The sequence below is a fragment of the Protopterus annectens genome, chromosome 4.part1, assembly GCF_019279795.1.
Source record: "Protopterus annectens isolate FY-2018-M chromosome 4.part1, PAN1.0, whole genome shotgun sequence".
In the NCBI taxonomy this organism is placed as follows: Eukaryota; Metazoa; Chordata; order Ceratodontiformes; family Protopteridae; genus Protopterus; species Protopterus annectens.
This window is the reverse complement of record NC_056734.1, coordinates 452,760,804-452,788,664: the sequence shown is the minus strand read 5'-3', so window position 1 is coordinate 452,788,664 and position 27,861 is coordinate 452,760,804. Positions and strand designations below refer to the sequence as shown.

At 38.5% G+C, this 27,861-nt stretch overlaps 1 protein-coding gene across 1 annotated transcript in view; it reads left to right on the top strand.

The window, feature by feature from the left end:
- Nucleotides 1-27,861, top strand: part of SORD (sorbitol dehydrogenase) — a 354,351-nt gene that overhangs the window by 322,301 nt on the left and 4,189 nt on the right. Inside the window, exon 9 of the mRNA XM_044070272.1 lies at nt 26,656-26,777. Within this exon, the coding sequence (XP_043926207.1) occupies nt 26,656-26,777 (122 nt within the window). The remainder of the gene's footprint in view (nt 1-26,655; nt 26,778-27,861) is intronic.

The following is a 27,861-nucleotide window of genomic DNA, read 5'->3' as shown; positions in this document are numbered from 1 at the left end:
GATGCCTCCCAGATAGGGTGGGGTGCATTATCTGCGGAGAACAGTCCAAGGCACGTGGCAGGAACATGAGGCTCATTTGCATATCAATGTCTTGGAGATGAGAGCAGTGCTTCTGGCGTTGCAAGCACTTCACAGCTTTCTCCCTCTAGGGACGATTGCGATCCACTCGGACAATATGTCGGTGGTGTGGTACATAAACAAACAAGGAGGGACCAAATCTTATCCTCTTTGCAGAGAGGCCCTTCGAGTGTGGGAGTGGGCAGTGTCTTCCCAACATTTTCTGATCGCAATGCACATTCAAGGGAAATCCAACGTGATCGCCAACAGGCTCAGCAGGGCTATTCTGATGCCTCATGAATGGTGTCTGAACACATACATTGCGGAACAAATTTTTCGCAAATGGGGTCAGCCTTGCTGCAATCTATTTACCATCCCCTGAATGCCAAATGCAGCAGCTACTTCACCCTAATTCCCTCGGAAGGGGAGGCACCCAGAGATGCACTCGTTCAGATTGGCCCTCGGGACTTCTCTATGCATTCCCAGCATTCCCCCTGATATCGAAGGTAATTTAGAAAGCAATATCTTTGGGAAGCAAAATTATCCTAATTGCTCCTTACTGGCCTCAACAGATTTGGTTCCCCTTCCTCAGACCTCATCTAATGGATGAACTGTGGACTCTGGACCCAGTGCCAGATTTGCTGACTCACGTCAGGAGTGTTCCATCCCTCTCTCCACACCCTCAATTTGACAGCTTGGCTGCTCCAATTCCATCCCTAGTCAGGCTTCATGACTTTTCTCCTGAGGTTATACATATTTTGACATCTTCTCACAAACTGTCTACCAGAAAGACTTATACCAGTAAATGGAAAAGGTTCTCCTTTTGGGCCCGTGAGAGAAACCTCGATCCTTACACAGCTCCCATTTCTGCCATTTTAGAGTTCCTTACTCAGTTGTTCCATCAAGGCTCAGCAGCTGCCACTATTAAAGTTCAACTGGTAGCTATTTTCTACTTTTCACTTGGCTAATGACCCTAACTTTATGGCGCATAGACTGTGTAGAGCTTTCCTTAAAGTGGCCACCTTATTAAGGCCTCTAGTCATGGATCTGGTGACACCCTGGGATTTGAATTTTGTACTCCATAGACTTACTTCAAGCTCTTTTGAATCTTCAGAAACTTGCAACCTGAAGTTCTTATCATAGAAAACTATATTTTTAGTGGCTTTTACATCTGCAAGGAGGGTCTCTGAACTGCAAGCCCTTTCCATTAAGCCCCCTTATTTGGTATTTCACAGAGTTAGGGTCTCCTTATGAACAAACCCTTCTTTTGTCCCTAAGGTTTCTTTTCAGGCCAATATTAATCAGTCCATTGAATTACCCATTTTCTTCCTAATTTTTCTAACAGGGCAGAGTACAGATTTCACCAACTTGACATGCATAGACAATTGCGTTTTTATCTTGACAGAACTAAGAATTTCAGAAGGTCAGATCAATTGTTTATTTCCTTTTCAGATGCAAGGAAGGGCCTTCCAGTTTCTGAAACCACATTGTCACTGGATTTTCAGCTGCATTTCCTTTGTCTATACATCCAATGGCAAAGATCTTCCCTTCAAGGTGAAAGCTCACTCTACCAGATCTGTGTCTACTTCGGTAGCCTTTCAAGCAAAAATTCCTATAGATAACATCTGTGCAGCAGCGACATGGGCTTCACCTCATACATTCATTGTTGTTGTTGTTGTCTTTCGGCTTTTCCCAGTTACGGGTCGCCACAGCGGAACTCCGGTCCACTAATGATTGGCAGTAGATTTTTACGTGCCAAGTTGCCAGCCCTGATGGCACAACCTTCAACGAAGGTACACCCATTCACGCATGTCTCCACACAGAAGACGCTCTAACTGAGAATCGAACAGGACAACATCTTACTGTGAGGCGACAACACTACCGCAGCACCACCACCACAGATTCTATAAATTGGACATGGCTTCCAGAAACAGGTCTTCCTTTGGTTCCACAGTACTCAGGAGCATTTTCCAGTGAGCTACCCAAGATAAAGGTGCTGGGGACGCTGATCCAAGTGTAAGAATGAAGGTGAGATAGGACTACAGAACATAAAGAAGTTATGTACTTACCATAACGTTAGATGTTTGGAGTCCAGGTCGCCCTTCATTCTTACAAACGCTCCCTCCTGCCCCCTCCTTGAGGACCTAGGGGTAGTGTGACTATTGCCTTATAGTTATGTTGAGCCCTTTCTACATGGTTTGTTCTTTGTCTCTGTATATTTTCTCCTTGCAGCAAGCAAGATCTGGGATACGTTAATGGTGCATTATGGAATACCTCCTAGCCATGAGCCAACCAGAAGTTTTTGAGCTGGAGAATGGCTGAGTCGGAGCCGAGGTTCACCTCCGATCCCAAGTGTAAGAATGAAGGGCAAGATGGACTACAAATATCGAACATTATGGTAAGTACATAACTTCTTTTTCTGGAAAGCTCACTGAAAGAAACATCTAAAATCCCCACTGATAACGTTTCCTTGAAGCATGCAGGTGGCTGCAGGATCCCTCCAGCATGGAAGTTGCAAGAGGATCTATTGTCAGTGAGTTTTGTGTGAAACCAATTGCAACAGTTGAGATATTTGCTAAAAAACATTTTTGAGTGATCAATCTTGGCCAATTCAGTGAACAAGCTTTCAAAGAACTGTCACTCGTTCTTTCAATATATGATCTACAATGGAATATATGGCCTACAATTGTGTTACGTTCAAATCAGCAGACCATCTGATACCTCTGGTCAAAATATGAACTGAGACAAAGCCTTAGCAATGTCCTTCATGAGATAAATGAGAAAACGTAAGATATATTTATATATTTATTTATTTATTTTTATTAATTATGTTAAGTTATAGGGGCGGCCACGGTGGTCCAGTGGTTAGCATTGTCGCCTCACAGCAAGAGGTTCTCTGGTTTGATCCTCGGCTGGGGTGCTTTCTGTGCGGAGTCTGCATGTCCTTCCTGTGGTCGCGTGGGTTTCCTCTGTGTGCTCCACATCCCAAAGAATGCAGTAAGTGGATTGGACACTCTAAATTGGCCCTAGGTGTGAGTGCATGTGTGTGTGCCTTCTGTGGAAGATTGGGTGCCGGGCTGGCAACTCGACACTGTAAAACCTCACTGAAAATCATGAGCGGACAGGTGATCCGCTGTGGCGACCCCTAACCAGGAAAAAGCCGAAAGAAGAAGAAAAATTATGTTAAGTCATAGTTTAACTTTAGATTGCATAGTCCATTGCTTATAACATTTTTCTGTCATGCAAAATGTCCCCAATTTGGAAGTGTGCTGGAAACACCAGTCTGGCAGTTAGCACAGTGGATTAAGGCTATAAGATGTTAATGAGTTACTTCCTGTAGTCCAGGGTTTGAGTCCACCAGCCTACAGTATCATTCTGAGAAAGTCCCCTCACCAGACAGTGCCCCGAGGCAGTTGAAAAATTGTCCTCTTTGATCACATTGACTAGTGACTGCCTAGGAATTCTTGACCTTCTTAGGCTAAGGGAAGTCTTGCTATATCCATAACTAGCCATAAACCCTTAGTTCTCAGATGCTAGAATGTCATTTTGGGCCATATATTGGGTGTTCTGCCCTCACTTACACCATCTGCATTCAGAGCTACTATCTGTGTTTTCAGTGGTGGGTTTTGTTACCCATCTTCTCAGGATGGAACACAAAACCTCCACACAAAGATCCTTTATGTCTGATTAAATTTTGTCAGAGTTAATATTTTTTTATTCTATGTGGCTGTTATATGAATTTATTTCTCTTATCTGTAACACGAAGTTTTGAACAGCATATTCTCAGTTTGGAACAAATTAACTTAATTTACTGCTTTTGTAAAATAATTTCATATACAGTTTTAGTTGAGGTGTAGAGCCTCGGGTTTTAGAGACCAGTTTTATTCTCCACCTGTACAGCTAAAAATGCAATTACTTGTAGAGGAACTCATTAAGCTGAGCATTAAATCACTGGTGAGGATTCTGTCACTGTTGCAATTTTAAAATGCAAATGTGTACAGTAGCATGCATCAAGCACTGCAAGGTGTGAATAAAGATATGAAAATGCAGGCAAAGTGTCCCTAAAGACCCAACATAACTAACGTGCAAATAAGTCACATTAGTTTCCAAACACTATTAATTGTTCTTATGAGGTAGGCTGAACTGGACTATTTTCTGAAAACTTTGTATCTGTGTAGACGTGTCAGTAGTGTATTCAATGTCAATAGCATGATAACCTGTGGTGTACTCCATATCTGTACCATATGGTAAATCTTGTGTATTCCATGCCAGTAATATGGTAACTGTAGTGTAGTATATGTCAGCACTATGATAACTGTAGTGTATTCCATACCTGTACCGTGGTAACTGTGGTGTATTCCATGGCAGTACAATATTATCTATAATGTATTCCATAACAGTACCATGGCAGCTGTAGTGTATTCAAGTATATTACCATGGTAAGTACAGGGGAAGGCCTGGGAGTAAACTTCATGTCATGTTCAGTAAGACCCAACATAACATCCATGCAGGTTTGTACCAAACAAATGGAGAGTAGCCAAAAAGTCATTCCCCTGCATAAGGGAGGACTTTCCACAGATCCAGACACTTGGAGACCCATTAGTCTGACCAGCCTCATTGCAAACACTTAGAAAGAGTCATTATGGAATTAATCAGGACATAGGGAACCTCAAAACACTAGACCCATGTCAGTTTGGACTCGTCTAGGGCAGTTCATACTTATTCAACCTGGTGGATTTTTTTTGGAAAAGTCACCAAAGCAACTGATGAAGGCAAAATGGTACACACTGCATATCTTGGCCTAGCCAAAGCTTTCAACACAATTCCCCACTCAAGCATAGCAGAAAAGCTAAATAAAACCCCTATGTCACTTGCTGAGCAGACAAAGCTGGAAGACTAAAGACCCTGAAACCATTTCACAAGGCCCTAAAGGTGTGGCAGCTGCTTCTGCCAAAAACCCTCATCCCTCTGAAAGGGAATCTAGAGCATTAGAGAGATGGGGTAAAAAGGTTTATACTTCTGCTGCTCTTTCGGCTAGGGCCTTAAACTGTCAATTTCACATGATTCAGTATCAGGAATTTTTGTTACACCAGCTAAATAAAAAACTGTCCTCTCCTGAACCTATAGACCGCAAGTCTCTTCAGGATTCGGTACATAACTCTCAGCAGGTCAGTAACCATTTCTTAAAATGTGGCTATGATGCACTGGAGGCTTCCTTTAGATCAGCTATGACTGGAACAGTGATTTGAAGACATGCATGGTTAAAGGAACAATCCTTACCAGACCATGTTAAAGCAAAACTCCTAGATGCTTCCATGGAGAAACAAAGTTTGTTTGGCTCCCCTGCACAGGAGGTTCAAAAGGAGGTGGAAGAAAAAGCAAAATCTGTCCAAACAGTCAAGGATTTCTTACAGGTCCAACCTCCGAGGTTTAGCAGAAACTGGCCCTCGAAGAATTGGTCCTTTCCGGACAGCTCCAGAGCACACAGAGGCAGAAATAGACGCCCAAGAGGCAGAAATCAATCTAGGGGTGCCTACGGGGGACGTCAGTGGCAACCTACCAACCAGCGAAGTACTGCCACAGATTCAACTACAACCACTTCCACAGGACAGACACAATGACTTGGCTCTGATACCGCCTACCAGGGAACAACTGGAAGCTCCCTTGGGCGGAAAGCTAGCCTTATTTTCAGACAACTGGCATTACATTACAGGAGACAAATGGACTTTACAAACAATAGACAAGGGCTACAGGTTTCACTTTCACACTCTACCAAAAAAGAGGGGAATGCCAAACCTGCCACCAAGCCAAAAAACAGAAGCTCTAAGACAAATCAACAACTTACTAAGTATGAGAGCTATAGAAAAGGTACCACCAATGGAACAAGGCCAAGGATTTTACTCCAGGCTTTTCCTTGTACCAAGAAAAGAAAATCAATGGAGACCTATTCTCGACTTGTCCGCACTGAACACATACCTCATTGTTCCAAAATTCAAAATGCTGACCCTCCAGCAGCTTCTTCCCATGCTGGGCAAGGAGTCTTGGCTGGTGACTCTAGATCTCAAGGAGGCATACCTGCACGTCCCTATACGACCAGATTGCAGAAGACACCTCAGATTTCTTGCAGGATCAGAGCATTATCAATTCTCAGCATTGCCCTTTGGCTTATCTACTGCGCCCAGAGTATTCACGAAATGCCTGGCATCAGTAATTGCTCATTGCAGGCTTCAGTGGATTCAAATTTACCCATACCTGGACGACTGCCTAATACAAGCGGACAACAAGGCAAAATTAACAAAAGATTTGGAAAATGTCATACAACTATTGCAAGCCTTGGGATACACAGTCAACATGCAAAAGTCAAGACTAGTACCATCCCAAAGGATAACATTCTTGGGTGCAGAACTGGACACATCGACTCAGATGGCTTTTCTCACAGAAGAAAAACAAAAGCAACTACCAGGTTACTTCATGACATTGACAAAACAAACTCAGCTTACTGCAAGGAAAGTCCTGCAAGCCCTGGGTTACATGGCATCCTGCATAATATTGATTCCGCATGCCAGGCTGCATATCAGGAAGTTACAATGGTACTTAAGGAATGTATGGTCTCAACACAAGCACAGTCTAGAAGCCCAGATTCCAATAATTCCATGCCTGAAGCAAGAATTCCTGTGGTGGGCTCAGGCCTGTCAGTTGAACAGAGGATTGCCTTTCCAAAAACCTCATCCAAGCCAGACCATCACCACGGATGCCTCAGACCTAGGCTGGGGGGCACACATGGTGGACAAATGTATACAAGGCCTATGGATCCAAGACCAGCTGAGACTACACATAAATCTAAAGGAGATGCTGGCAGTGAAACATGCGATCCAGGCATTCAGACCACTACTTCAACAGGGTCATCTGCTGATAAGGACGGACAATACCACAGTCATGTGGTACATCAACAAACAGGGAGGTACACACTCATATCCTCTATGCCGGATGGCAATGGACCTGTGGAATGTGGCCCTGAATCTCAACATTCAACTTCAGGCCAGATTTGTACCAGGAAAAGAAAATTCTCTAGCAGACACCTTAAGCAGAACTACCACGGATGCTCACGAATGGATGCTGCATCCAAACATATTCAAAGACATAACAAAGAAATGGGGACTACCAGAAATAGACCTGTTCGCCTCCCCACACAACCACCAATTGAAGAAATTCTGCACAAGAGCATACCACCCACTTGCTTGGAGGGTGGACTCCCTTTCCTTCAGCTGGAAAAACCTGACAGCATATGCATTCCCACCCCTTCCTTTGATGTACCAAGTCCTAATGAAGATCAGAGAGGATCAGCCAAGGATAATCCTGATAGCTCCAGACTGGCCGAGGCAACATTGGTACCCACTGCTGAGAAGCATGTCACGGACACACGCATGGCATCTACCTCTATGTCCCTTACTTCTAACACAGAACAACTACAAGATCCTACATCCAAACTTGAAAACTCTGCAGCTAGCTGCTTGGAATATTGCATAAAACAAAATAACCCATATTTATCTCAGAGGGTTAAGGACATTATCCTGGAGGCACGCAGACCCTCCACTAGGAAAACTTATTCAGCCAAGTGGAAAAGATACCTCATTTGGAGTGCAGCCAAAGGAGAAAATGTCTCATTGGCGAGCATAGCACACATCCTGGAATACTTAGCAGAACTGTTCCACAATGGCCTGTCTTACTCCTCCATTAAGATTCATGCATCAGCAATTTCAGCAGAATACAACATGGACCCTCCTGCCTTTTCTCATCCTCTACTCAGGCAGTTCTTGAGAGGAATCAAAAATGTAAAACCTCCAAGGAAACCACCTTTACCTACATGGGATCTCAACTTTGTGCTGGAAAAGTTAACACTTCCCCCTTTTGAACCAGCAGCAACAGCAGAACTACAGTTCTTGTCTTGGAAAACTGCTTTCCTGCTAGCAGTCACTTCAGCAAGAAGGGTATCTGAGTTACAGGCATTAATGGCAGTACAACCTTTCCTAATCTTCCATCAGGATAGAGTCTCTCTGAGAACTAACCCTACCTTTATGCTAAAAGTAGTCTCCAGAGTGGCATTGAACCAAGCGATCCATTTACCTACATTCTTCCCCAACCCACAGAACAGGGGGGAAAGACTGCTACATACCTTGGATGTGCACAGACAATTATGCTACTATCTGGACAGAACTAAGACCAGCAGAAAAACTGACCAGCTTCTGGTAGCATATGCAACAGGAATGCAAGGGAAAGCAATTTCAAAACAGACAATCTCAAAATGGATAGGAAATTGTATTCGATTTGTTACTCTTTTCATGGAAAGACAACTCCTGAAAATATCAGACCTCATTCCACAAGAGCTACAGCCACCACTACAGCTTTCCTACGAGGAGTGGCTACCAAAGACATTTTAGAGGCTGCTACTTGGAGCTCCGTGCATACATTTGCCAAGCATTATAATCTTCCCTTATACTCTAGATCCCGAGCAGGTTTTGCAACTGCTGTTTTGCAAGGGATCTTAACTACACCATCTTTATCTTAGTGCCTCCTCCCCCAGTTTGGCTATGGTATTCTACCCATATGTTAGGACTGCAGATGCATCTTTGAAGGACATAGTACAGTTTTGTTCCTACCATAAATGTAGATGTCCGATAGGTATGCATCTGCAGTCAGGATTACCCACCCTCCTTCCCCTCTGTGGTACTCCTAGGGTATTTACCCCTCTTTTAGCTAGCTGGGGGAAAACTATTATGGTGTATTTGTTTGTATATATGTATATATATATATATATATATATATATATATAGATATATATATATATATATTGTTTGCTCTCTACTGTTTGGAATTATTTGCATTTATCCAAATTTAGCCTTCCTAGAGGGCACCTGGCATCTGGGGCAAGAAACACTGAGGAAAATGGCGTCGGCTGATGCCTTTATATCCAATAAACAGCAGCTATGACGTCGGGTGAAGTGCGACATCAGCCGAGGCCAGACCCAGACTTTGGAATCCGGCCGACCGAAGGGCTGCCTGAGGCAGGACAACCCATATGTTAGGACTGCAGATGCATACCTATCGGACATCTAGATTTATGGTAGGTACAAAACTGTACTTTTCCTCCCACATCCCAAAGACATGCAGTAGGTGGATTGGACACTCTAAATTGGCCCTAGGTGTGAGTGCGTGTGTGTGTGCCTTCTGTGGAAGGTTGGGTGCTGGGCTGGCAACTCGACACTGTAAAACCTCACTGCCAATCATTAGCGGACAGGTGATCCGCTGTGGCGACCCCTAACCAGGAAAAAGCCGAAAGAAGAAGAAGAATTATGTTAAGTCATAGTTTAACTTTAGATTGCATAGTCCATTGCTTATAACATTTTTCTGTCATGCAAAATGTCCCCAATTTGGAACTGTGCTGGAAACACCAGTCTGGCAGTTAGCTCAGTGGATTAAGGCTATAAGATGTTAATGAGTTACTTCCTGTAGTTCAGGGTTTGAGTCCACCAGCTTCCATTTGCCTACAGTATCATTCTGAGAAAGTCCCCTCACCAGACAGTGCCCCGAGGCAGTTGAAAAATTGTCCTCTTTGATCACATTGACTAGTGACTGCCTAGGAATTCTTGACCTTCTTAGGCTAAGGGAAGTATTGCTATATCCATAACTAGCCATAAACCCTTAGTTCTCAGATGCTAGAATGTCATTTTGGGCCATATATTGGGTGTTCTGCCCTCACTTACACCATCTGCATTCAGAGCTACTATCTGTGTTTTCAGTGGTGGGTTTTGTTACCCATCTTCTCAGGATGGAACACAAAACCTCCACACAAAGATCCTTTATGTCTGATTAAATTTTGTCAGAGTTAATATTTTTTTATTCTATGTGGCTGTTATATGAATTTATTTCTCTTATCTGTAACACGAAGTTTTGAACAGCATATTCTCAGTTTGGAACAAATTAACTTAATTTACTGCTTTTGTAAAATAATTTCATATACAGTTTTAGTTGAGGTGTAGAGCCTCGAGTTTTAGAGACCAGTTTTATTCTCCACCTGTACAGCTAAAAATGCAATTACTTGTAGAGGAACTCATTAAGCTGAGCATTAAATCACTGGTGAGGATTCTGTCACTGTTGCAATTTTAAAATGCAAATGTGTACAGTAGCATGCATCAAGCACTGAAAGGTGTGAATAAAGATATGAAAATGCAGGCAAAGTGTCCCTAAAGACCCAACATAACTAACGTGCAAATAAGTCACATTAGTTTCCAAACACTATTAATTGTTCTTACGAGGTAGGCTGAACTGGACTATTTTCTGAAAACTTTGTATCTGTGTAGACGTGTCAGTAGTGTATTCAATGTCAGTAGCATGATAACCTGTGGTGTACTCCATATCTGTACCATATGGTAAATCTTGTGTATTCCATGCCAGTAACATGGTAACTGTAGTGTAGTATATGTCAGCACTATGATAACTGTAGTGTATTCCATACCTGTTCCATGGTAACTGTGGTGTATTCCATGGCAGTACAATATTATCTATAATGTATTCCATGACAGTACCATGGCAGCTGTAGTGTATTCAAGTATATTACCATGGTAAGTACAGGGGAAGGCCTGGGAGTAAACTTCATGTCATGTTCAGTAAGACCCAACATAACATCCATGCAGGTTTGTACCAAACAAATGGAGAGTAGCCAAAAAGTCATTCCCCTGCATAAGGGAGGACCTTCCACAGATCCAAACACTTGGAGACCCATTAGTCTGACCAGCCTCATTGCAAACACTTAGAAAGAGTCATTATGGAATTAATCAGGACATAGGGAACCTCAAAACACTAGACCCATCTCAGTTTGGATTTGTCTAGGGCAGTTCATACTTATTCAACCTGGTGGATTTTTTTTGGAAAAGTCACCAAAGCAACTGATGAAGGCAAAATGGTACACACTGCATATCTTGGCCTAGCCAAAGCTTTCAACACAATTCCCCACTCAAGCATAGCAGAAAAGCTAAATAAAACCCCTATGTCACCTGCTGGATTGCCAGCTGGCTAACAAATGGGCTGCAGATAATCAAAATGGGAAGTTACCTCCACAAAGAGACCAGTTAACAGTGGAGTCCCCCAGGGCTTCGTTCTGAGACCTCTCCTGTTTGTCATCTACTTTTCTGAAGTAAAAGCTGGCTGACTAAGTCTGCATATGACTGCAAGCTAGAAGCAGTCATAGAATCCCCAGATAACTTGGCCATCTTGCAGGAAGGTTTGTCTCAAATAAATAACTTGTGGCAAAATCATGGTCAGAAAATGCATTATTGGGGGTGGAGCCTGAATGGCTAACTGAAAGCAGAAGTATTTTAGAGCTCCATATAACTAGTTAAATAAGACAGGAAAAAATATTCTTTTTTTTTCTTCAAAGTATAAAATCTTATAAAGGTCTAATTTACATAATTAGACACTTTGGTAAAGTTTTACAAATAATTTCCTGTCAAAAAGCTTGGAGATATATTCACTTGTTAAAATGAGCAACTCAAGGAATTCTCACCAGGATGCTGCCTTAAAGAAGGAACTACAACAGATGGCATCTACCCTGCAGGAGTTGTCTTTGAAGATGGATGATTTTAAAGAGAACCTAGAAAATCTTAAAACAAGTAATGTGTATAGCGCATCATGTAAATGCGTACACCCGTAGTATCATAAACCAGTTAGGTAGGGGTTTGAATCCTGCACTTGACAAGTGTGTGTGTGTGTGTGTGTGTGTGTGTCTGTTTGTGTGTGATCTCCTTGGAGAGGAGCAACCTTTTTCCCTCATAAAATCATCAAAGGCCAGTTTTGAAAGAAAAATTGCCCTTGACACTAAAGATAATCACAAGGCCTTCTTTAGTTATGTCAGGAACATGGGCAGAAACTCCCAGATATGCTCTGAATTGTTGTATAACGGTACAAAATATACCGAACCTACAGACATAGCCAACATCCTGGCAGACAGATTCAGAGCTAACTTCTCCCCCCCTTCCCCCCCAAAGGAGCAAATGCCTATCCCAACTGAATGTAACCTCCCTGACATCACAGATGCACAGGTGAAAGCTGCCCTCTCCAAAGCAAAAAACACAGCATCTATGGGACAGGACGGTGTCCCAAGCCGTGTCTTACACGAGCTCCAAGAAGAACTGAACCCTCACATTAAGTCACTGTTCAAACTTAGCCTTACTACAGGATATGTACCCAAAGAATGGCGTACTGCTACAGTGGTCCCACTCCACAAAGGTGGTGCCATAACGGACCCCGGAAACTATCGCCCCATAAGGCTGACTAGTCTGGTGTGTAAAGCTATGGAGCGTATTATCATGGAACTCATAAACAAAGACATTGGGAGCATCCAGACACTGGACCCTACCCAATTTGGCTTTGTTAAGGGAAGATCTTGCCTCTTAAACCTAGTTGATTTCTTTGAAACAGTTACCAAAGCCATAGATGAGGGCAAGGTAGTCCACACAGCCTACCTGGACCTCGCAAAAGCCTTCGACACAATACCCCACTCGGGCATCATAAATAAGCTTACCAGCTTAAATATCAACCCCTATATCACAAGATGGGTTGCAAACTGGCTGAGAGATAGAACCCACATGGTCAGAATCGTAGGTGCCATGTCCGAATCCAAACCAGTTACAAGTGGCGTCCCACAGGGCTCAGTTCTGGGACCTCTCTTGTTCAGTATATACTTCTCTGAGGTTCAGGCTAACACGGGGGGATTATGGCTGACAAAGTTCGCAGATGACTGCAAACTGGGGGCCATAATCGAATCTCCACCTGACACAAGCATCCTCCAAAAGGGTCTCATAGAGACGGATGCTTGGTGCCAGAGCCATAGCCTCAAGCTAAATGCTAAAAAGTGCATAGTCATCCCCTTTGGGAAAAACAAGGTGCCCACAAATTACCACATAGGTGGTAACCCATTAAGTACGGAAGAAGTAATTAGAGATTTGGGGGCCAACATAGATAGTAATCTCTCCTTTGATAATCACATTGCCAAAGTGGTTAGAAAGACCTTCTGTATAGCCCACCTTATCACAAAAGGGTTCGCATCTAGATCAACAGAAGTCATTGTGCCCCTCTACTCATCACTCGTCAGGCCCATAATTGAATACAATGCCCCTTTTGGGATGTACCTTACCCAACACCTGCAGCAACTGGAGAGACCCCAAAAGTACCTCACCAAGAGGATCATGGGCTACAAACAGATGTCCTATGCATCTCGACTAAAGAAACTCCAGGTCTACTCGGTTGCTTACCGCCTACTCAGAGGCGATCTATGCCTGACGTACAAAGCCATGTCAAACCCAGAATTAATGGACATGCTCCACCTCAAAAAATCCAAGTCCCTTAGTGCTACACGCTCCAGGGACCTAAACCTCAGCACAAAAATAAATAGGACATGCTGGAGGGACAGATTCATTTCCCAGAGGCTCCCCTCACTCTGGAATAGAATCCCAATTCATGTTAGACATAGCCCCTCGCTCACCCTCTTCAAGCGAAATCTTGATGCGTGGATGGGAAATTGCAAATTCACCCCTGGGATCTCTTCTGTGTCCCTGCTAGACAGAGGCACAGTAAACTAATCTTAAAAGGGTACCTTCGGTGACCTACTTTACAGAGGCACAGTAGGCTAATCTAATAGGGAGACGGAAGTCAAATACACTCTGGCTAGGCTTATAAATGCCTTAGGGCAGATAGCCTAGTATCTACCTATGAACCTAAGCAGTCAGAAACAGGCTGACACCCTCAAGGAAATGCTACAACACCACCAGACAAAGATAACAGGAATAGAGGTTTCTCTAAATGACTTAGAAAACAGGCTTAAGGAAGAGGAAACACAAAAAGAACTGCTTCTTAAACAAAACACTTGGTTGGTTAATAAAGTAGATGACTTGGAAAATAGGGAGAGGAGAAATAACATCAGGATTTTCGGATTACCTGAAAACACAGAAGGTGAGGATATTATTTCCTTTTTATCATGCTGGATCCCTGACTTTTTAAATTTAAAAGAAGGACTTTCCTTTGGCATTGAGAGGGCACACAGAGCTCTTGGGGAAACCTTCCATTAACTCAAACTCTCCTCTTAGGTCAGTAATTATCAAATTTCTTTCATACTTGGACAAGAAACTGATTTTAAGATCTGCATAGAGGAAGGCACCTCTAAAATATAAACAGAGCCTGATAAGATTTGATAACGACTATTCATCTAGAATAATGGAACAAAGGAACAAAGTGTGGCCAATGATAAAGTTTCTGAAACAAAATAACATCAAGGCACAACTTGCATATCCAGCTAAGATAAGAATACTGTATGCCAACGAGATGAGGACTTTTATTGACTTAGAGGAAGCCTCTTCATTTATTAAAACTAATAATGTGATTACTTTACCAGACGATATGGATTGGATGTCACCTTCTCTCGAGAGAGCAAAAGAAACAAATGTCTGGACAGATGTCAAAAAGAAGAAGCAAAAGACTGATATTGTTACAGCCAAATCTCTCAAAGCATCTACTATGATATGAATTGTTTTAACATTACTTTAAAGGTCCAATTTTACTGCTTGGAATTTTAAAACAAAGGTAGCTAACTACTGGAATCTTTATCTATATTTTTTGAAAATATATGGCACATGAGAGTTTTCACATTACCTCAGGTATGTAAAACAGGGTACTTTTCTTTCACAGAAGGAGGGTTATATTTATACTGTAAATCAACATACATAGTATATGTGTTTTCTCTTAAATTTCTCTTTTCTTTCTGTCTCTTCTCTCTTTTCTCATTATTATTTTAACTGCATCTTGTCTCCCTTTCTAAATTCTCTCCTATTTACTATACTAATATAGTCTGTATATATTTAATAACTCACTATGTATACATAGATAAATAATAGTCTAAATTATACAATGACCCCCCCATTAATATTCCAAAATGAGCACGCTGATTGGTCAGCGTGCACGTTGTAAATCAGACTTATACTAATGGAAAAAGGTCAGGTCGCCCAGACTTTTTCTTAGTACAAGTCTTTTTTTACAGCAACGGAGAACGCAAGATCTCCGTTGCTTTTTAGACAGTGTTTTGCTATGTTAAAGGAGTTTAACATAGCGAGACAGCTTTAAAACAAGTAACAGAGATCTTCCTTTTTCCGTTGCTTTTTTTAAAGCTGTCTTGTTATGTTAAATGGGTTTAACATAGCGAGACAGCTTTAACATAACAAGACACTTTGTAAAAAGCAATGGGGATCTTGCTTTCTCCGTTGCTTCCACCCACAACTCTGATTTACTGCGTAAGCAAATGCATGCGCAGTACATCAGAACTGCCACAGAATACCAGACATCTGCAGAAGGGCAGCATGGAGGCATTATACAATGCCATTATTTAAGAAAAGTAAGTTTTTTTTCTTAAATAATGTCATTGTATAATAGCAATAACCCACTTCTGGGTGTGGGTAATGCTGGATTTACCCACAGTTGTCTTTGTTTGGCCACTCAGGCTTCGCCCTCATGACCAAACCACACAACCGTGGGTAAATCCGGCATTACCCACACTCAGGTGTGGGTTATTGCTTAAATAATCTAGTTTTAGGATAGACTAATTGGAATAGTTAACTTAATTATTACAATATTTATTAGATTAATGATGGTCACTGTTATGCTTATTGGGATTGGGGACATGTTCGTGATTAACTCTGAAATGTTCCATTCATGTACATATCTTTGAATTATTTCCTTTTAGTATTCACAAATATATATAAAAAAAGATTTCACAAGCTGCACTGTAAAAGTTACATTTTATATGTTACTTAAAATTGTCAGTCTCTAGTGCACATGAAAAGATACATATTACTTTTTGCAACATGTTATCTTTGCAGTTACCTCACACTCTGTACAAACTCACTTGGTAACTGATAGCTATTCATTTAAAATATCAGTTTAAATATTAAATGTGCCCTTGAAATGCTATTGACATTTTGACAAAATATTATCTGAACTGTAAAATGAATGACTTGAAAGAAGTAACACATAGGATTTCAAAGACAGTTCTTGGCACTACAGTAAAAGTATATATTCACAAGGAAGTATTGAAATGTTTTAGTCTTCCAGTTGAAATAGCTTACTGTCAACATTATGCAATATCAGAAAATTTGAAGAGCTAGGAAATTACTCTTCTTTGTCTTTATAATGATTATTAGACAGATGTTAGACTGCTTTGTTTAATGAATTGTGACATATGTTTATTACGAAAAGTGGATTCATTTACTCACATTGGACTACACATTCCTGGAAACTCAACTGAAATGTCCCCCAAATTACTTGTGAATTTAAATGAAACTGCCTGATTAATAAGCATAATTTACTTTAACAACCTGAATCCATAAGCTATCTGCTCTATATATGCTACATTATATATGTCACTTGCATATGACAGTCTCTAGAGCACATGAAAAAATACATATTATTTTTGTAACATGCTACATGTGCACTAACCATAGATTCTAAACTAACTTAATTGGCAACTGACAAGTTATTTATTTGAAACATCAGTCTAAATATTAATTGTGCCCTTGAAATATTGTTGCTGTTTTGACAAAACAAAACCTGAATTGAAAAAGGAATGATTTGAAGAAGTGAAATATTGTACAAAATTCAAAGACAGCTACTGACACTACAATATAAGTAGAAATGTATACATGCAAGGAAAAATTGAAATGCTTTATGCTTTTAGTTAAAATAGCTTATTGTTAACTTTTTGCTTTATCAGAAAATTTAAAAAGCTTGGAAATTTATTTCTAATTTGTCTTTATAATGTTTACTAAAGTGATATTAGTCACTGACTTGTTTAATGGATTGCGAGTCATCTAGAAGACGGACTACTGAATGTTATTTCTGTTTACCTATGTTTGCTGAATTTCTTTTATTAGTACTGATTTAAAATGAGGGAAAGAAAGGGAAGGGAAATCTCTGTTTTTGGTCAAGGGAGGAGAGGCTTAAGAGTATTCTAACTGCCCTGAGAACTCTCTAAGATGCTCTAAATGCTATTTGATTGATACTTCCCTAAGGTAAGTCTTGATTACCATATAGGTACCTTCACATTCATTCTAGACCTGATGTGATTACCCATTCTGGAAGCAGGAGGTGCCCTATGCAGGACAGGAATTGTCAGGGTGATCATAGTTCATTCTTAGACTCTGCTTTGTGTGTGTGTGTCTTTCGGCTTTTCCCTAAATCTATAAATATGTAAAAGCACTGCACACTAGAATGTAGGGCACCTCTTTTCAGAGTCAGTATACCACTGATAAAGCCATGTTTTTTCATAAGTGTAAGTTGAAGTTGATGAGCTGAATAGTGGGAAAGTAAAGGAAGACAGTACATCTACAGTAAATTCATATTTCATAGGTAATCACTCATTGTCTCCTGCAGAGTCCTTTTAGTCAAATTATTTTAGTAATAATCTGTTTGTTGTTGGCTTATTTAGTGTATGCTCCTCTGTTCCATTTAATTTATCCAAAATGACATATCTGACATGTTTGGGATCTCTTAAGGGTAACTAAATATTGGATATTTTCTAAGTCATCATAACTGTTTACACTGCTAACATTCCATCCTGATATATATATATATGTGTGTGTGTGTGTGTGTGTGTGTATATATATATATATATATATATATATATATATATATATATATATATATATATATAAAATACTATAGAACAATAATAGAATAATATAGAATTTCATATCTCCTTTAAGAAAATTCTCCATATAATAATTTAACATATGGAGCTCAGTTGATATTGTTGGTTAAAGGTATGAGTGATAATCCAATAGATCTATCTTTATCTATTCGATTAGGAATTACTTTCATTCCATGTTTAATGGGAAATTCATATTTACGTGTATTTGATACTTTAGAATTGATGTTTTATAGAAGTACTTTTTAAAGTCTGATCAGAATTTTACCCTACTTGTATTTAAAGATGAAAGAGCATTAAATGACACTCCCAAGTTTACACACATAAAAATAACATTCAGTGTTGTCAGAGAATATGGTATAACTACTATAACCAAAATAAAAAAAAAAAGCAAAAAGTTTCTTCCAACAATAACTTGAAATGGATTTAACATTCTTATCATTAAATATTAATGGCTTAAATAATGCAAATAAAAGATCAAACTTAGTAAAATATTTAAAAATAAATAAGGCACAAGTAATATTTCTCCAGGAAACACATTTTAAGACTAATGATAGCTTTATTTGGAACCCTAAGGACTATACAATCTTAGCTCAATCCTCCTATAGAACAAAGACAAAAGGAGTATCAGTTCTCTGGAAGAAAAACATAATCACTCCAAAAGTTATTTATAAATATGAAGACAAAGAAGGTCTACTAGCATTTGTTATAATTAAATTTAATAACAGAATATGGACCTTAGCTAATTGATATTGGTTCCCAGGAATTGGAGCAGGAATGGTTAAAAAACACCTAGATTGTATTTCCAACAATTATAAAGCAAATCTTATACCGGGAGGAGTCTTTAATTGTACCATAGAAGCTTCTAAAACCACCAAGAAGTCTTTTCGCATAGCAACTATTTCAAAATCCTTAAAAAGATGGGTTGATTCATTTCATTTAGTAGACACTTAAGTAAAAGATGATAAATCCTTATTATTTTCCCATAAAGACCATAGATTTGGAACACAAACCAGAATAGACAAATTATTTGTAGTTCAAGATTTACAAACAAAAATCCTCAACTTCTCAATAGTTCCATGCCCCTTCTCAGATCATGACTCTCTGGTAATGAAGCTCCAAATAGAGTTTAAACCTTCAATCCTCTCAACTAGAATTCCATCATATATCACAAAAATTAAAGAATTCAGACCCTGGATGTTGTCAGAACTATAATTATTTCTTGAAATTAATAATACAACAGAAATCAGTAGAGTCATGGTTTGGGACTCATTAAAAGCGTATTTATTTGGTAAGACCCTTAGCTGGTATAAATACAAAGTTAGAGAGTGGGAAACTGAATTATTAGACTTGCAAACCAGACTCTTGACAGCAAAATCTAAAAAAAAATCAGAATTGTCCAGAAGTCAGAAACGAAACAGAGGAATTAAATAAAAAATAAAATGAAATTCTAACACACAAAACTTGTCTAGCCTTGGAAAAATTTAAAATAAACTCATTAGCCACCTCCCCAAGATATCTACATAACTTATCTACAAGACTTAAAATACAATCTAAAGCAACTAACGTTGGTAGTATGTATCATGAAAAGAAAGAGAAAAAAGTATCAGATATAGGAGACATCCTTGAAGCATTCTGGTTCCATTATATAGAACACTTCAAAAAAGAAGATTTAGATACCAACCAAATAAACTTAGATACAAACCTTATCAATATAAAAAAAATTCCCGAAAACTTAAAACTAGACCTACAAAAACCCATATCCTACAAAAAAATTGTTGACAAGATAAAAGAAAGTAAATCTAACAAAGCTCCAGGGATAGATGGTATAATTACAGAAATTTACAAACTATTCCCTTCAACAGTAATCTCCCTTTTTCATAAAACTTTGCTAGAAGTCCAGTCAGAAGCAAAAATACCACCCTCATGGAAATATTCTCTCATAACACCAATTCTAAAAGGTAATAAACCATCAGACAGTTGCACCTCATACAGACCTATATCATTACTGAATAATGATTACAAAATAGTCATGTCAATCCTAGCTAACAGAATGAAAATCCCACTTTCAAAGACAATTAATAATGATCAAACTGAATTTTTATATAACAGGATAACATGATAATATTAAAAGGATACTTACTCTTATAGATTATGTGAATAAAGAAGATAGAAAAACACTTGTAATCAGATTAGACATAGAAAAAGCCCTTGATTCCCTCAACTGGGGAATATCTATTTAAAACTTTAGCATTATTTGAATTTCCTCCTCCCTTCCTCTTATTACTAAAAAACATATATATTAATAAGTTAGCGTACATTAAATTAGATCCTTTCACCTCAGATTCTATCCATATAATGAAAGGTACTAAACAAGGATGCCCCCTTTCTCCTATTTTATTTGCTTTGGCTATAGAAATACTTGCAGAAATAATACCCAATAATCCAAGAATAAAAGGAATAGAAGTCTATGATCAGTTGTTGTTGTTGCGTCTTTCGGCTTTTCCCGGTTAGGGGGTCACCACAGCGGAACTCCGGTACGCTAATGATTGGCAGTAGATTTTTACGTGCCGAGTTGCCAGCCCTGACGCACAACCTTCAATGAAGGTACTCCCATTCACACATGTCTCCACACAGAAGACGCTTTAGCTGAGAATCGAACAGGACAATGTCTTACTGTGAGGCGATAATGCTACCACAGCACCACCACCACAGTTCAAGTCTATGACCAGTACATATCTAAAATAATGCTTTTTGCTGATGATATTTTATTAACCCTATCAAACTCGAGAGAGTCATTAGGAGAGCTAGAAGAAGTAATGGAGAAATTTTATAAGATTTCAGGTCTACACTTTAATAGATCAAAATCAAAATTTCTATTTTTAAATAAGAAAAAAGAACTACAAGTTACAGATAAATCCATCATAGGAAAACAAGAACTTACGCTAAATTATTTAGGAATAGTGTTATGCAAAAATATAAACGAAACAATATTAATAAATTATAAAAATATTATTGAAGCAATAAAAATATATATAGAAAAGTGGAACAAATTATATTAACTTTTGAAGACAGATTGCAATTAATAAAAATGGTCTTATTGCCAAAAATACTATATGTAGCATTATCAATACAGTTAATTCCTGAATGATGCATTCTTAAAGAAATAAACTCATTATTAATAAAATTTTTATGATATCCCAAAAAGAGTAGAGTATCTCTAACTCATCACATTAGACCCTGGAAACAAGGAGGATTGAACTTCCCAGAAATAGAAACATATATAAAAGCATCTGTGCCTAAAACTACAATAGACTGATAAACCCGAATTATTTTGCCAACTGGAAAGAATTAACAATGGCTATATTAACAAATTAATTTAATCTGTTAAAAAAAAATTAATAGTAAAGAAATCAAACAAACCCTGGTACATACTATGCATAAGTATACAATATAATATAACAAAACCTTCTAAACTAACACTGATTAATCATTACATCAATTTCTTTAGGAAACTTATCAATGCAAACATAGATCTAAAGTTTTGGTTTGACCTTTTAACCCCATTTACCATCACTAAGAACTTTCCTCACAAAATATATAGGGAAACAATAACCTCCTGGGAACAAAATGGATTCTTATGCTGGTTTCAATGTGTAAATAAATTAAATGTTTTAGATGTACATATGATAAACACTGCTTACAATATTCCATCACAGGACTGGTTAACCTTACAAAGCATTTTAATGTACAAAGATTTATGCAGATTAATTAATAATTCCTCATTTAAAGATATTCCAAATCTAATAAGTTTTCTGTATGAATTTATGTATAGGTTCATAGGTAGGTACTAGGCTATCTGCCCGAGGGCATTTATAAGCCTAGCCAGAGTGTGTCAGGTTTCGCCTCCCCATTGATTAATTAACTGAGCCCCTGTCAAGAAGAGCCAATGAAGTGATCCCAGGGGTGTTTTTTCTGTTACCCATCCACTCGTCAAGGTTTCTCTTGAAGAGTATTAGTGAGGGGCTCTGCCTAATGTAGTTAGGAATTTTGTTCCAAAGCATGGGGAGTCTCTGTGACAGGAATCTATCCATCCAGCATGTTCTGTTTATTGCTGTGGCGAGGTTTAGCTCACTAGAGTGAGTGGCTCGCAGTGAATTGGATTTCTTTAGGTGGAGCATGTCCATCAATTCTGAGTTGGACATGGCTTTGTAAGTCAGGCAGAGATCACCTCTGAGTAACCAATATGCCACTGAGTACAGCCGGAGTTTTTCCAGTCAGGCTGCATAGGACATATGTTTGAGGCCAGTAATCCTCTTGGTGAGGTACTTTTGTGGTCTTTCCAGCTGTTGGAAGTGTCTTGTGAGGTACATCCCAAATGAGGCATTGTACTCTATGATGGGTCTGATGAGTGACGAGTAGAGGGGCACTATAACCTCTTTATTTATAGATGCAAACCTTTTAGTAATTAGATGGGCTACATAGAAGGATTTCCTAGCTACTTTGACAATATGATTGTCAAAGGAGAGATTACTATCTGCCTGGGTCCTCAGATCTCTTATTACCTCTTCTGTATTAAGGGGGCTGCCACCTATGTGATAATTCATGGGTGTTTTGTTTTTCCCAAACGTGATGACTATGCATTTTTTGGCATTTAGCTTGAGACTAATAGTTGTGAAAAGAAAAATTCCATTTCAAATCTATATAAAGAGTTAATAACATATAAAACAATTCCCAAACCATCATACTGGCAGTTCTTAACAAAAGGTCAGTCATTGCAGTTAACAGAAGAAATTAAAACTAACATCTTATTATCAGTTATTACACCTCTAACACACAGTACTAGAAATATTTGACTGGAAATACTTACATAGAGCATTTTTAACACCAGATAGAATTAAAAAGATCAGTACTACTACAGATGTTTTTTTGCTGGAGGTGTGAAAAGTCAAATAAAGCAGACTGGATTCATATTTTTTATGAATATAATAAAATTAAATCATATTGGAATGGAATCAATCATTTTTACAAGCTTTATTTAATGAATCCTTTACCTTAACTAAAGTATTGATTATACTAACTGTAAATGAAGGTCCCTACCTGAATAAGACAAACATGTATTTGTTATGGACAATACTTGCTATATCTAGGAAATGCGTAACCAGAAGGTGGAATTCAAATACACCCCCTACCTTGGAAGAATTCTACACTTTACTGAAAACAACTGCATAGATGGAAATAAAAATCAAAGAACTACAAATCTATCCTAGGCCATTGGTAAATAATCATCGGAAGAAAGTTAAATCTTTGTTGGACACTCTGCAATAATCAATATTGTATCTCTAATAACTGATCTGTTAATTCTATATTTAATAACATACAGTGTATATAACTGAAAATCAGGCTATTGTAAATATTGTATATAGTTTAAAATGATATTTAAAAATATTATGTAAATGTTATTTTAATTGAAAATAAAAAAAATATTTGAAGGTAGAAAATGCATTATTGTATCCTTTGGGAAGTCATCTACCCCAGGGAGCTACCACATTGACATTATGCCCCTAAGAGTTGACCCAGTTGTTCTGGATTTGGGTACTTATGTGGACAGTAACCTAACCTTTGATGAGCATGTGTCTGTTGTAAGGAAGTTCTCCTATATTGTACAGCTTATAAACAAATGGATTATGTCTAGATCTAGTTATGTCATTGTTCCCCTTTACTTAGCCCTTATTAGGCCAGTCATTGAATATAATGTCCCCTTTGGCATGTACAAGGCCTAAGCAGTATGTCCTACATGGACAGGCTCAATGCTATGTCACTATACTCGGTATCCTTCAAACTGCTAAGAGGTGACCTGTGTTTGGCATACAGGGTATCCTCCGAACCATTACTAATGGATTTAGTGCACATCAGCAACTCAAATGGTATCAGAAATACTCAGTCTAGGGTCTAATCCTTTTCTGCAATATCAACAGAATGGTTTGGAGGAAGAGGTATATTTTGCAGAAGATACCACTGCTAATGAACAGACTCCCCATCCACATAAAACAAAGTTCATCCCTGTCCATCTTCAAGTGTAAGTTAGATTTGTGGATGGGAAACAGAAAATTCACCCCAGCACTGCCCTCTCTACTACTAATGAATAGAGGCAGCTTCTAAATGCCTTATCCCATTCATGGGTTCCCCAAATTATTAATGGTATGATCCCAGTTATTTTCATTAGGGGTAACATATAATTATAGGCCATGGGATGGGTAAGACCAGTCTATAACTAAATGGGATAGGTTATTTTGAGCACAAAAAGGGAAATTGGCTAGACTTAAAAAGGCCCTCAAAGGCAACTAGGGTAGTGCTTGTCTATGTATATCTTTGTGTGTGTGTGTGTGTATACATACATATATATATAGGTCTTCTTATTAAAGTCAAATAGGCCAAACATCGTTGTTCACAATAAAAATAGAGGGCAAGCCCCCCTCTAACCCCTACTAATTATATACCAATTCCAAGATTGGGCAATGTCAGGGAATGGGCATATTGCTGCAAATAGGTCATCCTCTAGGACCCTGCTTGTAAATGTTTAATCTCCCAAGCTCCTGTTTACACTACCAAGGATATTAGAAGTTGTCAGAGACTTAGGATGCATGGCCGAGATTAAAAAGACCCTTGTGGTCATTAGCCTAGTACATACCTGTGAATCCTGTGAATTGCGCAATCTCTCACACCTGTCGACAGTCCATTGAGCTGACCAAGTTTGTCGACTAAACAGATACTGACCATAGTTAGTGTCCACAAAATTCAGCATTCCCATATATGTATAAGACAGAAACTAAGCTTATCTCTTGTATCTGCTTTTTTTCTTGCAAGATCATAGTACTGTGGGGATTGGGAATCTGCTCTTTCATAGTTGGTATATATAATTGGCAGGCGGTGTAGGGTGCAGGGCAGCTTGCCACTGCAAAAAACTGTTGAATTTTTTTTTCTAATTTTCGGTCAGCTGGAGATTGAACAGTTGTGTTCAGTTTCTTGGCATTCAATGTCTTTTTTTTTGATATATGGACGTATCTACATGTTTGTGTGCATATGGAATCACTATGGAGTACCGAAATTCCACAATCCCAAGACTCTGAATCCCGAGGACCAGAATCTCGAGATTGTGCAATCTCAAAACTTAAAAAGTAAAACAGACAAAAAGCTATTCTAATGTGTATGCAGGGGGCCAAGCCTCCCTGCACCCCCCAAACCCCCTGCAACTTAAATATAGCAACTCCGAGATCACACTACAGTGGAGTGAATGACAAAGTTCCCGTTCCGCACTGTATGTCATTCCCCATTCACTACGTTCGAGATTCTGCAATCTCGAGATTCTGATCCTCGGGATTCAGAATTTCGGGCTTGTGGAATTTCGTTATTTCGTAGTGATCCTATATATATATATATATATATATATATATATATATATATATATATATATATATATATATATATATATCTACTTTGTTTCACTGAGAACACACTTCACTGAAACTCATTTTATTGCAAACTCATTTCACTGAAAATCAGTTGCCTGAGCACAATTCACTGAAAGCTCACTTCACTGGAAACTCATTTCGTGGAAAGGTATATGCCGTGTTCCCACTGTAGTGCAATCCTGGAATTTGTATATATAGTAAGGGGGTGGGGGGGCACAGCCCCTCACCTATTTTAAATGTTGGAAACCATAGACATGGATACTTACAAGTTGAATGAATAACTCTTTCCAGAAGATAATATATACCCAAACTGTGCTCAGACAACTGATTTTCAGTGAAATGAGTTTTTCAATGAAATTAGTTTCAGTGAAGTGTATTTTCAGTGAAATGAAGTAGACTCATATATATATATATATATATATATATATATATATATATATATATATATATATATACACACATACACACATATATATATATATATATATATATATACACACACACATACACATATATATATATATATATATATATATATATATATTCGTGTGTGTATACATGTGTGTGTGTTTGTGTGTGTGTATATATATTATATATATATGTGTGTGTATATATATATATATATATATATATATATATATATATAGATATATATATATATATAGATATACATGTGTACAGGCACAGAAGATGACAGAATAAGCAATGCAACCCATTTTTTTAATGTATTCTTTGTTAACATGATTAAGACCTGATAAAAGCCCAAATGGAATATCATATATGGAAACATGCATGTGTCCTACCGGATTGGGAAGAACAGCAAGCCAGAGACGGGGGAATAAAAATTATAGCAGTCAAATCCCTGAACTTGTTGCAGATGATGTAATTCTCCTAGTTCTCAACTCTTGTTTTTAAGGGCAACAAATGAGCCAATGGATTTTCTCCACTGGAGTCGAGACTGGCTCAATAGGGCAATAGAAAGAAAGGCTAGGTTGCCAAGACATTTGGAGGGGAACATAGTAGTACGCTAAAGCTTTGAATTTCAAGGTCTACATCAAGAGCTTGATAAGTAGCTGCATATCTAGAGGAAGAAAGTAACTTTCACATCCTACCGTGAGTTAATGATGGTGGACAGTATTGAAAAATGAAAGATCTGGATTTCACTTTGATATGAAGAAGACTGAAACTTTGTAATTTGAGATGGTGAAGTGATGCATGTTTATATGAATAGCCATGTGGTTACTTCCTTCCCTTTTGCAGCAAATTGATTCAATCTCCTGAGATCATGTGTCATTACAAAGAAATATCCTTCCACTATTTTATTTTTTTCTTCATTTTAAAACATGCTATCAATATTCATAAAGATTTTCTGATCATTTACAGGCTACTCGATCTGGAGGCACATTAGTCTTAGTTGGTATGGGCCCTGCATTAGTAAATATTCCTATTGTGAATGCATCCGTTCGAGAAGTTGACATCAAGGGCATTTTCAGATACTGTAACACGTAAGTATGCAATTGTAAATATGACTTCCCTAATACTGAAAAATACTGAAACCATTAGTAAGATCATCAGTATGCAACTTTTTGTAATTAATTTTTTTATGTTAATCACAAAATTGAAATGATCCTTCACAGACTATTTTCAGCCACAACCTTGGATGGCACATAGATGCCTTTCATCTACCAACTGGGCCTCAATAAATATAGATGGATAGACAGAGAGATAAGGGCTTTTTTTAGAGAAGTCAACCAACCGTTATAGTTTTGGCAGGTTACTAGAAACGAAAGTAGTTGAGAGTATACAAACTCAACACACATACACAGAGTAATCAGGGGTCAGAATCAAACCATACTGTAACAGTGAATCAGCAGCATTAACCACTGAACTCTGACACTAGGTAAAACAGGATGCTTTTTGTTGTCACTTTTCATACCCTTTTTGTTTTTTTATTATCTTTTCTGTCTCCATTCTGTACCTTCCGGCCCAAGAAATCACTGTGTCAGGATGACTAACTGAGGCAGGTTGTGATAACAGTTCCCAGGGGGAAGAGCAGTTTCAGATGGCATTTTGGAGTACTCTTACAATACATTATTGATGGAGCAGCAAGTCCTCCATTTTCCAGAGTAATATCTTTTTCTTCCTCTTATGTCTGTGGAATTCAGACATATGGTGTTAGTAACATATTACAATCGTATTCCTCAAATGGGGTGTGCAAGGAGACCCTTATCAGAATACATTAGTTATAAGTTCTCTTCTGTCATCTACCAAAAGAAGACTGGAGCGCTTCCCCTTTGAAGCTTTCTCCTTCCCTTCAGTTTAATCTTTTCTTGTTCTCAGCCTATTCTGAAACCCCATTATTTAGTATTATGGTACCTTACATGATAGTAGGCCAAAATTTAAACGCTGAACTTCAGTGACAAGTTTTCTTTACTAGGCAGAAATAACTTGCTGACAACATGTAGTTATAGAAGCTTTCTAAGATGGACAAGATTTTTCCTGTGTTCCATTAACCAGGATGAACCGAGGAAAATGTTGAATTAATTACTTCATTTATGTTTGGAAAACAAGCTTTTTGCAACAATGTTT